General features: G+C 45.0%; 1 protein-coding gene across 3 annotated transcripts in view; it reads left to right on the forward strand.

The window, feature by feature from the left end:
* The window catches only part of SANBR (SANT and BTB domain regulator of CSR), a 58,265-nt gene that overhangs the window by 15,910 nt on the left and 30,155 nt on the right, over nt 1-12,200 (forward strand). For all 3 annotated transcript variants that reach the window (XM_044289523.1, XM_044289522.1, XM_044289524.1), the window contains exons 5-8: nt 175-268; nt 3,079-3,317; nt 5,744-5,802; nt 8,628-8,788. In XM_044289523.1, coding sequence (XP_044145458.1) covers nt 175-268; nt 3,079-3,317; nt 5,744-5,802; nt 8,628-8,788 — 553 coding nt within the window. The remainder of the gene's footprint in view (nt 1-174; nt 269-3,078; nt 3,318-5,743; nt 5,803-8,627; nt 8,789-12,200) is intronic.

Below are 12,200 nucleotides of genomic sequence, written 5' to 3' on the forward strand. Positions count from 1 at the left end.
TTCCCTTTCCTGTGGATAGGGGATAACTTCTAACAACCAGAATACCCCTTTAAGAGCCAGCCACTTCTCATCATGGTGAAATGAATGGCGAAATGGCAGTCCTGAATTACACACCTCCAACAACATTAACAGTTATGTGATAAAACCCCAACAATTATTTTTCTTGTACTTAAGGGAGATCTAGTGCTTCTTCAACAAGAAAGTGCCCTACAGAAAATGGTAAATCCCCTTTTTCCATGGATGAAGAGAGTAAAGAAGGAAGCCAGGGGTATGGAAATATTATGCAAAGTTGCATGTTGTATTGTCAGGGATTTTAATCATCAATCTGAAAATATTAACTCATAAATCTTCTCAAATCTCAATACTCCATAATGAGAAATTGAAAACATAATTTTTGATATTTTTGCAAATGTATTAAAAAGGAAAAATTAAGATTTTGCATGGACATAAGTATTCAGACCCTTTGCTGTGACACTTGAAATTTAGCTCTGGGGGCCTCCCATATTTTTGATCATCTTTGAGATTTTTTTTACCACCTGTGGTAACTTCAGTTGATTGGAAATGATTTGGAAAGACACATTTCTGTCTATATAAGGTCTCACAGCTGACAAGGCATATCAGAGCAAAAACCAAATCAAAACCAAAAAATTTCAGCCGCTCTGAAGGTCCCCAAAAGTACAGTGGCCTCCATAAGTCTTAAATAGAAGACGTTTGGAACAACTAGTATGCTTCCTATAGCTGGCCGTCCCACCAAATAAGTAATCGGGGGGGGGGGGGAGTAGGTGTCACCACCAGACATCTGAGAAGCTCTGACAGATGTTTGAGGTTCCTTTTGTTTTGCTTTCGTTTTCTCATCTCGTTAGCCTCTCTCAGCTGTCATGTAGTTGCACTGATTGCATCCCTTTAAATCCCTTCCCATACTGCATCACTTTGCGGTTTATACAACTTCCTGGAGTGTGCTGATGCTAGAAGCTGTTACTACTGCATCCACAAGATAAGTCTGTTTTCTTTATTTCTGTTTGCCTGTGGGTTTGATCCTAGGTGACCCTGACTCCCTCCGTATTAAGTGTAGGGAGCCGGTGGTCGTGTCCCCTCAATATTATAGGGTGTTCAGGTGCATACAGTCGAGGAACGAGGATATGCAATTTTCTACCATTGAGATTTTTGCATAGGCTGAGCAGTAAGGGAGAGAGCTAGGGCTCTTACAGGGCTTACCCTCCTGTTCCTTAGTTTTGGATCAAGTCAGTCAGATCTTCATTTGTGTCTTCTAGTTTTCTCTACATCTTCCGTGACAGTAGGGCTTTGGTAAGAGAGGTTACCGAGAACCCAATGGTTATTTGAGCTGAGCTCCTAAGATCCTATATGCAGATGGTAGAAACTTCCAGAAGGTCAACCATCAGTGCAGCATTCCACCAATCTGGCCAGAAAGCAGCCTCTCCTCAGTAAAAGACACATGAAAGCCTGGAGTTTGCAAAAAAACAACTAAAGGACTCTCAAACTGTGAGAAATAAGATTCTCTGGCTTGCTAAAAATCAAGATTAAACTTTTTAGACTCAGTTCTAAGCTCATATCTTGAGAAAACCAAGCACTGCTCATCACCAACCAATACCATCCCTACAGTGAAGCATGGTGGTGACAGCATCATGCTGTGTGTGTATGGGGGGTTCAGCAGCTGGGATAGAGAGACTGGTCAGGAATGAGGGAAATCTGAATGGAGCAAAGTACAGAGATATTCTTAAAGGAGTTGAGACACACTCCGGACCACCAGTTTGCTGGGAAATAGCGGAGCCAACCACCAGTTGGCTGGTGTTTGGACTGTGTCTCATCTTGCCTTAGTAACAGTGAAATAAGACATCCCCTTTAATGAAAACCTCATCCAGAGTGCTCTGGACCTCAGACTAAGACAAAGGTTCACCTTCCAACAAGACAATGACCCTAAGCACACAGCCAAGACAACACAAAGTGGCCTAGGGACAACTCTGTGAATGTCCTTCAGTGGCCCAGCCAGATCCCTGACTTGAACCCAATCGAACATCCCTGGAGAGACCTAAAAAATGTCTGTCCACCGACGGTCCTCTTCCAACCTGACACAGCTTGAGAGGATCTGCAGAGAAGAATTGCAGAAAATCCCCAAATCCAGGTGTGAAAACCTTGTGGCATCATGCCCAAGAAGTCTGGAGGCTGGAATCGTGGCAAAGGTGCAGCACAGAGTAAAGGGGCTGAATACTTGTGTCAGTGCAAGAGTTTAATTTTTCTTTTCAATAAAGTAGCAAAGATTTTGAACATTCTGTCTTCACTTTCTCATTATGGGGTACTGAATACAGAACGATGGGGGAAAAACTTAGATTTTTATTTTATTTTAGCACAAGGCTGAAACATAACAAAATGTAAAAAAGGTGAAAGGGTCTGAAGATTTCCCGAATGCATTGTATGTCATCAGCTAAAGGACCTGCCAGCAAATCCCCTAATCCCCTAATATAATGGATATTTATTAAGGAAGTAACGTACCATAAGCAAAGTATGAGAAAAGTATTAATGCCAAAAGCAGGCAATCTAACATCTTGTCTCCTTATACAGTTATATGTTATCGAAATCTGATTTCTGTTAATATACTGGAGTACTGTATCTTACAAGAGAACCCCCAAAAGTTCAGCATGCAATTTGTAAACTGTGCTTATGAAACATGAACCATTTGCTATAGCCAAGGCCATATTCTATTTAAGGCCGCTTTCATAAATGAAGCTCTTTTTTGCCAAATATATATTTTCATTGTTTAGTTGTAATCATGTTAAATGAAGGCTCAGTTGTTCTACTTACACTCAGAGGGTGTCCAGTGGAACCACATTTGTGGCTGGCTCTGGTTTTGGGAGACTTGACCGCTGCAGCCAGTCATACATATAGATGCGGATATAGAGACACACATAATTATTTTTTTTTAAATATGTAATGGTGCCCTATTCCACCTTAATTATTGTGAAAAAAGTAAACCGAAAACAATTGTGTTCGCGACACAGACCCAACCTCCCTGAAGCCAGCAAACAGTAGACGAAAACAGTGTCTTATGCTTTATTTTTCAAGGCCAAACATGGTCATTCATGTATGTGATGAAGCCAAGAATCTGAGGGAAGACTTTGTGTGTCCTCGAGATCTGCTCGTATCTGAGATGAAGTACTTTGCAGAATATTTATCTACAGATGCCCAGCGATGGGAGGAGGTTGACATCTCTGTTCATTGTGATGTACAAATCTTTAACTGGCTCATAAAGTATGTCAAGCGGAATTCAAATGAAAGCGACCAGCAAGACGTACCAAAGCTGGGTTAGTCTATTGTTTTTGTAATTCTTGCTTTTAGTAAAAGGATTTTCTGATATTTTCATATTCATGACCCATCCTCATTATAGACCATCAATACATAATCAGTGGGGTCCGACTGCCGATAAGATGTTTGAAGAAGCCTGTTCCTAGGCCTGTAACGTCACATTCATTGGTCACATGGCCTAGGTGCAGCTCCGTCCCATTCAAGTAAATGGGGGGGGGGGTTTAATACCAAGCACAGCCGCTATCCAATGAATGATGCTGTGCTTGGTAAGCTGCGAGGAGTGCCGCAGCCTCCTGAAATAGCTGACCAGCTAGAGTGCCGGGTGTGAGACCACCACCGATCACATATTGATGGCCTATCCTGAGGAAAGGCCATCAATATGGAAATCTCGGAAAACCTCTTTAATAATGCTAATTAAAACAACTGCAAATACTGTAAACTTAAAGGGAACCTGTCATCACCTTTATGCAGCCTATACTAACGGCAGAATAAAGTACAGACAGGTGAGTTGATTTCAGAGATCTGTCATTTATAAGTTAAAAGTAAGTGGTTTCTGAGAACCAACATCACAATCATTGCACACTGGGCCTGGAAAAGTCATGGCCACCTGAGAAGAGTCATGGGTATTCATAAATTCCTGCTCTCCTGCCCACCTGCGGATGACGGAGAGGCTTCTACCTAGTTTTCTCCCTTTCTCTCTAGGAGAGAACTGCCAATCATCAGCAGATGGGTGATAGTGCAGGAGATTATGAATAACCAGGACTCTTCTCAGGTAGATTTGACTCTTTTCCAGGCCTGGGCAATGATTATGATGCTGGTTCTCAGCAACCACTTACTTTTAGCTCATGAGTGACACACCGCTGACATCAGCATTGCCATCACTACTTTATACTGTCCTCAGTGAGCTCAGCATAAAGTTGATGACAGGTTCCCTTTAAAGTGGACCTGTGCTTTAAAAAAAAAAGTTGTTGCATCATAGATAGCGACATATCAAATGTTTTGATTAGTGGGATTCTGAGTGCCGAGACCCCCGTGGATCTCTAAAACAAGGAGTTATAAGTGCTTGCAGAAAGTGCACTCTCTCCTTGCTGCAGACTCAATGTGGGTCATAGACATTCTACTGAGCCCATCTTCGGCAGCGAGTACTTCTAACTCCCTTTTTTAGCTTAGTTGAGGTTCTCTCCAGGCGGATCTCCCACTAGTCAAAAACTTTGATATGCTGCTGCACATGGACACATTAAAGGAGTTATCGGACTGCAGAAAGAAATTAGCAAGTACCGGGAAGTTGCTTACAATAAAATCAACACTTAAATAGTGCCTCTTCAATTTAGGTGTACGAGAGGTTGAATTTTGCAGAATGAGTTGCAGCAGTTTTTCTAAGAACCATTTGGGTACATATAATGTGCAAAATAACTTTTATAATTTTTTTTTTGAGGGGGATAAAAACATCATTGTTTTTGTGATTTATTCATAACAAGAACGTGTTTGGTCTAAACCCGTACAGGAACAGGAGGAACAGATCAGCAGAAACAAAAGTATAGGTGTGCTCAACCCCGTCACACCAGGCACGGACCACGCCGAGAACCACAGCGTTACTTGAAAATAGAAAAAAGGAGAGGTCCAGCTTGGTTAAAAATATTGCCTTTATTTTTCAGTGCAAGTAAGAGCCAGTTACAGTCCAGTCTACGTGTTTCGGATCAAAGACAATAGCGATCCTTACTCATGACAAGGATCTTTGATCCAAAACGCGTAGACTGGACTGTAACTGGCTCTTACTTGCACTGAAAAATAAAAGTAATATTTGTAACCAAGCTGGACCTCTCCTTTTCTAGGAACAGGAGGAAGGTCTGAGCCTCCTCCCCCTTAAGCCCCCATCCTCCTCCACACTAGATGACGTGGGAGCTCTAAGTACACTAGGTGATGTGAGATCATGGAGGTTCCCACTGTTGGTACCTCAACCAACCACTAGATCAAGGGTGGTTTTCCTGATTCCACCACGCTGCATAATTCTTTGTGCTCCTTTCAAAGTCTATGCGACTGATGGAGACTATTTCTGTCAACCCCATAAACCTTGAATGAAGCAGAAAAGTGGATGCATGACAGCCGGGTTGGGATTCCTGTTTTAGTGATCGGTTGGACTCCCAACATGGATTACCTACCACGTGCATATGTGATTAATGTTACTTGTGAGAAAGCGTTATGTCTTAGATAGGCCAGAAGCCAGTAGATCAGAATTTGCTGGTAGATATCTGACAGGTCTTGAGTAGCTCACCGATGACAATGAAGATGCCTCAGTCCACAAGTATTATACTAAAGCAGGGAAGGGGGTTGTGTTCAGTACTAATACTGACTAAAAGAACTTGGGAAAATGTACATTCACATTCTACGTAAAGAACTATTTAAATGTAAATATATTTTATTACAGAGCCCGGAAATGTGATTTCAATACTGATTTCATCAGAATTCCTAAAGATGGACTCATTAGTAAGTAGATAAAGGCTTGAGTGCCTGATGTGCCATATCTTTTATACACAGGTAATCATTTGGTCAGAGGTGGAATATCATGTCAGTGAGGGGAATAGGTGAGAGTGACGAAATCCTATTAGGCAGAGGGATGTCTGTATTAAGTACTATAGAGGAAGTATTGTCTCTTTAAAGGGGTGGTGTCACGAAACATATTGTATATTTTTCATTCTGCATGTCATCTGACAGTTTATTTTCCCCAGTGAATACATTGGAGAAAAAAATATTTAACAGCTTTGCTTTCTCCTTGTCGCTCTCTGCGACTCCCCCCTCATTACTTTTTAAAGGGCCAACACCTTTAGATTTATACTTTTTAACATTTATATAATTGAAGAACATTTTAGGGTTAGTTTTACTCTCTTTGGCAAATAATCTCTCGGTCTCTAGTTTGGCTGCTTTTATTTGTGTTTTTCATATTTTTGTGTTTGCATGTAATTAAACATTTTGTATATCCAATGAGCTATTCAATAAAATATGTCTGTATAGCGCCACCTGGTGCTTTTTTTTTTTTCCTTTTTTTTTTTGTCAGTCTCACTGAGCTGGTCGCACATGCTCATTTAAATCTTCAAGTGCCACCAGCCATTTGTTCTTTTAGAAGCTGTGGCAGTTATAGGGAGAGTGTTATAGCAGAAAGGACACCAGGGCTAAAGATAAGGGTACTTTCACACTTGCGTTTTTCTTTTCCAGCATAGGCTACTTTCACACTAGCGGCACGGACCTCTGGCAGGCTGTTCCGTCGGGTGAACAGCCTGTCGGATCCGTCCTGGCGCTAGTGACCGTGTGCCTCAGGACTGCCGCTCCGTCCCATTAACTGTAATGGGGGCGGAGTTCCGGCGAGGCACAGCAGTGCACGGCGAGAGGCTGCCGGAATAAAACTATGACATGTCTGACATTTATTCCGGCAGCCTCTCGCCGACGGAACAGCCTGCCGGAGGTCCGTGCCGCTAATGTGAGAGTAGCCATAGAGATCCGTCTTAGGGGCACTATACCGGAAAAGATCTGATCAGTTTTATCCTAATGCATTCTGAATGGAGAGCAATCCGTTCAGGATGTCTTCAGTTCCGTCTTTTTGACTGATCAGGTAAAAGATAAAACCACAGCATGCAACGGTTTTATCTCTGGTAAAAAAAAACTGAAGACTTGCTTGAATGCCGGATCCGGCATTTTTTTCCATAGGAATGTATTAGTTTCGGATCCGGCATTCAAAATACCGGAATGCCAGATCCGTCCTTCTGGTCTGCGCATGCGCAGACCGAATAGAAGGTTAAAAAAAATAAATGCCGGATCAGTTTTTCAGGATGACACTGGAAAGACGGATCCAGAATTTCAATGCATTTTTCTGACTGATCAGGATCCTGCAGGCAGTTCTGGCGACGAAACTGCTTGCCAGATCACCCTGCCGCAAGTGTGGAAGTAGCCTAAGCTAGCAGAGCAATTGGAGCAGTGAATGTGGAGATCTCTGGACCCATGTGAGGTACAGGGCTGGTTCTAGTTTTGTTAAAAAGGTATTGTCATCATGTACTATATGATGGATTTTCATTTTTTTACATCAATCATGGCACAACCTTTTAAGGAAATTTGTCATCAGAAAACCACAAAGCCAACTTCTTTTAAAATTCATTACTTTTATTCCGTTAGGTCATGATAAAATCCATCGTCAGGATTCGGGGGCGGGGGAGTACTTTTTCTGTCATTTTGTTACATTATCATAACCTTACAGATGTTCAAATTCTGACCTTTTTAATACCAAGGTGTCCAGCAGGAATAACAGTGAAATGGCACAATGTAGAGTTCTAAGATATTATTCGCCAGCATTGTTATTTTATGAGGGAAAATACAAGCATTTGCAAAGACAGAAATGTTAATAAGGCTGACAGATCCTCTGAGCTCCCATAATGCACTGCTCTCTGGTTACAGGAAACTAACAGAATTTTGAGTTGGGTCATAATAGAGCAAAAGATCATATAATTAAGAAGCAGGGCAAGATAAGGAAAGCTAAGTATTAACAAAGGTATCCATCATTTTTGGTAGATTCAACCTGCAGAATGTTATAAATTGTTACATGTAGTCAGTGTGGACCCACTGTGCCAACCAACCAGTTTGACTTTGGGCTTGTCTTAAGAATGTTATCCTGGTGGTCCCCTGGTTTTTACCCTTGAATCCCTATACAGGGACCTGTTCTTTGCTGCAGGGGAACCACCAGGCTGCATATGCAATAGTCACAATGTTGTTGGCTGCTAACCCATGGGGATCAGAGACACTGATGTGTGTCACTGAGGGATGAGGCTGTACATGTAGTCAAGAAACGGGCAGTGGATGGGAATGGCAGAGTTTGTTTGAATCTGTCAAACAATCCAAAGGTTAGAGCAAGCATCAGTATGGTAAACAGGCACAGGTCAAGTTAGGTGGCAGAGAGTCAGGATCCAGGAATCAGACAGAGGTCAGTACACAGTCAGACAAATGGATTATAGCTCTTTTACAGGCTCTAGTAAGCTAGAGAGACCAATTATAAAGGCCAGGAATAAAAGAAACAGTACAGCTTATATAGCCCAGGCTGATGAGCAGTCAGAAACAGCCTGGGAGTAGCTCACAGAGCAAGAGAAAGTTAACCCTTGCAGTACTGCAACTAAGAAGAGATACAATAAATCCAAATAACCTACTTGAAACAAGCCTAGTGAAGACAGGTTTGTTATTGACTGCAATTGGATGTGGATGAATCTATATGTGGTGAGCACCCACTAGTGTTAGCAGTGGTTCTAATGTGTTCTTATTTTCTCTTTATATAGGTGGCAGAATGTATTGCCTACTGTCACAAGAACATAAGCGCGATTGTTGCCACTCCATGCAATATGAACTGCATCAATGCAAACCTCTTAACAAGGATTACAGATCTCTTTACACACAATGAAGCAGATGACATAAAAGACAAAAAAGACAAGTTTAAGAGGTAAAAAACATTCATGAAGGTCTCCTATTCTCCCCCATGTGATTGTATAACATAGAGGGGAGATACTGCTGGGACCCCTTGAGAAAGCCTGAGTGTCCTGCTTTCTCCTTGCACGCTGAGTGATTGACAGCTATCCTGTAGGACTGTGTATGGACTTAGGGTACAGTCTGTTATATAAGCACTGGTAAATTAGATTCTTGAATATGTGGCGACTATAGAATAATTTAACCCCTTAGGGACCCATGACGTATCGGTACGGCATGTTTCCCGAATCCTTAAGGACCCATGACGTACCGGTACGTCATGGCTTCAATTCGCGATTCCGGCGCCGCGGGGGTTAATCGGAACGGGATGCCGGCTGAAATCATTCAGCCGGCATCCCGTAACAACGCAGGGGGGGGTCATTTGACCCCCCCGTATAGACGATCGCAGAAAACCGCAGGTCCATTCAGACCTGCGGTTTTCTGCGTTTCCGGTCCATTCGGGTGTGCTGTGACCCGATGAACCGGAAAAAGACTGCGATCGGTGGCGTAATTTTACACCACCAATCGCAGTCCGAGGATTTGAGGAGGCGGTGCTGGCCCTGGTGCTGAACACTGCTGTCCAGGGTGCTGATTGGTGCAGGGGAGAGAGGCGCGAGATTCAAACTTCCTGCGCTCCTCTCTCCCCTCCTCTTCCTGTCCAGCACCCTGACCGTGCAGCATCGTCCAGCACCAGCTCCTGTGTCCCCCTAATCGGCATCCATCACCCTCCTGCACCCATCGCCACTCAGGTAGGTTAGGGTCAGTGAGGGAGAGGCACCATTAGGAAGGGAAAGAAGGGAAAAGTTAGTTAGGAAAAAAAAAAAAAAAAAAAGAAATTTTAAAAAAAACTTTTTTGTTCCATCTATCAGACCCCAGAGCCCCCCCTGCCACTTGCCCCCCCCTACCAGCCCCCCACCACCACCAGCCCCCCCCACCCCCCCCCCCCCCCCACCCATCCCCCCACCAGCCCTCCCCCAGCCTCCCCCCCCCCCCTCACCACTAGCCCCCTTACCACCACTTTTTTTTTATTTTTCTGCGTTCGCTGACTGGTCGGCACTTTAGCGTCCGTCCACTGTTAGCGCATCGCCTGCCCCACCGCTGATCAGCGTTGTACCGCTGATCAGCAACTTTGAACTTTTTTTTTTTTTTTTTCCTAACACTTGCCCCTTTATTTTCCTTTTTTTAGTACGCGAACACCCGTTGCCCCCACACACACGCACATATAATAAAGGTTTCCACACACGCACACCTACACGCACACACACCCATGGCCCGCCGGGTGTTCTCGGCCGAGGAGGCATACGCCCAGATTGCCTCCGACTCCGAGAGCCCCAGTGAGGATGAGGATGACCCCACATTCCTTCTGTCATCCGCATCCTCCTCATCATCATCGGATGACGATGAGCCACCAAGGCGGCGGAGACGCCGCCAGGCGGAGCCAGGGGCCACACATGCTAGGGATCCTGTGGCCCACCCTAGTACGAGCCGCCCTGGGGTTCGTACTGGTTTCCCGGCCCACCAAATAAGTTCACCGGAGCCCCCTGCCGATGAACTTAGCTGGTGTCCCCCAGTGGACTTTGAGCCTGAGATTCCGGATTTCGCTGGCAATCCTGGAATCCAGATTCCCACAGTGGGGTTTACTGAAATAGACTTTTTTAGTTTTTTTTTCAGTAACCCACTGGTGAATTTGATGGTGGAGCAGACGAATCTGTACGCCCAATAGTTCGTCGCTCAAAACCCAGGCTCATTTTTGGCTAGACCCGGTGGCTGGACGCCGGTCAGTGCAGCCGAAATGAGGACATTTTGGGGCCTCGTGCTGCATATGGGTCTAGTCCAAAAACCCAGTGTCAGGCAATACTGGAGTGGGGACGTCCTATACCAGACCCCACTGTACAGTATGGTCATGACATGTCCCCGGTTTGAGGCCATCCGGAAATGTCTGCATTATTCCGATAATGCAGCATGTCCACCCCGAGGTGATCCTGCCTATGACCGGCTGTATAAGATACGGCCGGTCATCGATCACTTTGGGGCCACATTTCAGCAGGCCTACGTACCTGGAAGGGAGGTCGCGGTTGATGAGTCTCTCGTTGCGTTCAAGGGGAGACTCAGTTTCCGCCAATACATTCCCACAAAGCGGGCGAGGTATGGCGTGAAGCTATACAAAATTTGTGAGAGTACCTCAGGGTACACTTACAAATTTCGTGTGTACGAGGGGCGAGATTCCCGTATTCAACCCCCAGAATGTCCCCCCACTCTGGGTGTTAGCGGGAAACTCGTGTGGGACCTTATGCACCCACTGCTGGATAAGGGTTACCACTTGTACGTGGATAACTTTTATACCAGCATTCCCTTGTTCAGGTCCCTTGCCGCCAGATCCACGTTCGCTTGTGGGACCGTGCGGAAAAATCAGCGCGGCCTCCCTGCCCACCCCCTCCAGGTACCTATCCCCAGGGGTGAGACCCGTGCCCTTACCAGTGGAAACCTGTTGCTGGTCAGGTATAAGGACAAGAGGGATGTCCTTATGCTGTCCACAATCCACGGTAACAGCACCACCCCAGTCCCTGTGCGAGGTACCGCGGCAACGGTCCTCAAGCCCGATTGTATCGTCGACTACAATCGGTATATGGGAGGAGTTGATCTCTCTGATCAAGTCCTCACGCCATATAATGCCATGCGCAAAACCCGGGCATGGTACAAAAAAGTTACGGTCTACATGGTGCAGGTTGCCATGTACAACTCTTTTGTACTATCCCGAAGCGCTGGCAGCACAGGGACATTCCTCCAATTCTATGAGGCAGTCCTCAAAGACCTGATCTTTTCGGACCGGGAAAGAGCAGGCCGGAGTACCTCGGGAACTGGAGGCGCCCGGATCGTCCCTGGCCAACACTTTCCAGGTGTGGTCCCCCATACTGGAAAGAAGGGACGAACCCAAAAAAGATGCAGAGTGTGTCACAAGAGGGGGATACGGAAGGACACCACCACTCAATGTGACACGTGCCCCGATCATCCGGGCCTCTGCGTTATCGATTGCTTCAGGGAGTATCACACTTCCATGGAGTACTACATTTTTATAATCCCCAACAGTCCACTAGAGAACATAAAACACTATGGCTCTTAGACTTTGGAGACACAGAAACAATTTTTTTTCCCCAAAAAAATATTAGTTTTAGAGCAGGCATCCTCAAACTGCGGCCCTCCAGATGTTGTAAAACTATAACTCCCAGCATGCCCAGACAACCTACAGCCATCAGCAGGGCATGGTGGGAATTGTAGTTTTACAACATCTGGAGGGCCGCAGTTTTTAGGATGCCTGCTTAGTGTCTCCAAAGTCTGAGAGCCATACATATTGGGCATCGTCGCGTGCGTAAAAGTCGTCGCTATAAAAA

Source organism: Bufo gargarizans, chromosome 4, assembly GCF_014858855.1.
Source record: "Bufo gargarizans isolate SCDJY-AF-19 chromosome 4, ASM1485885v1, whole genome shotgun sequence".
Taxonomy (NCBI): Eukaryota; Metazoa; Chordata; class Amphibia; order Anura; family Bufonidae; genus Bufo; species Bufo gargarizans.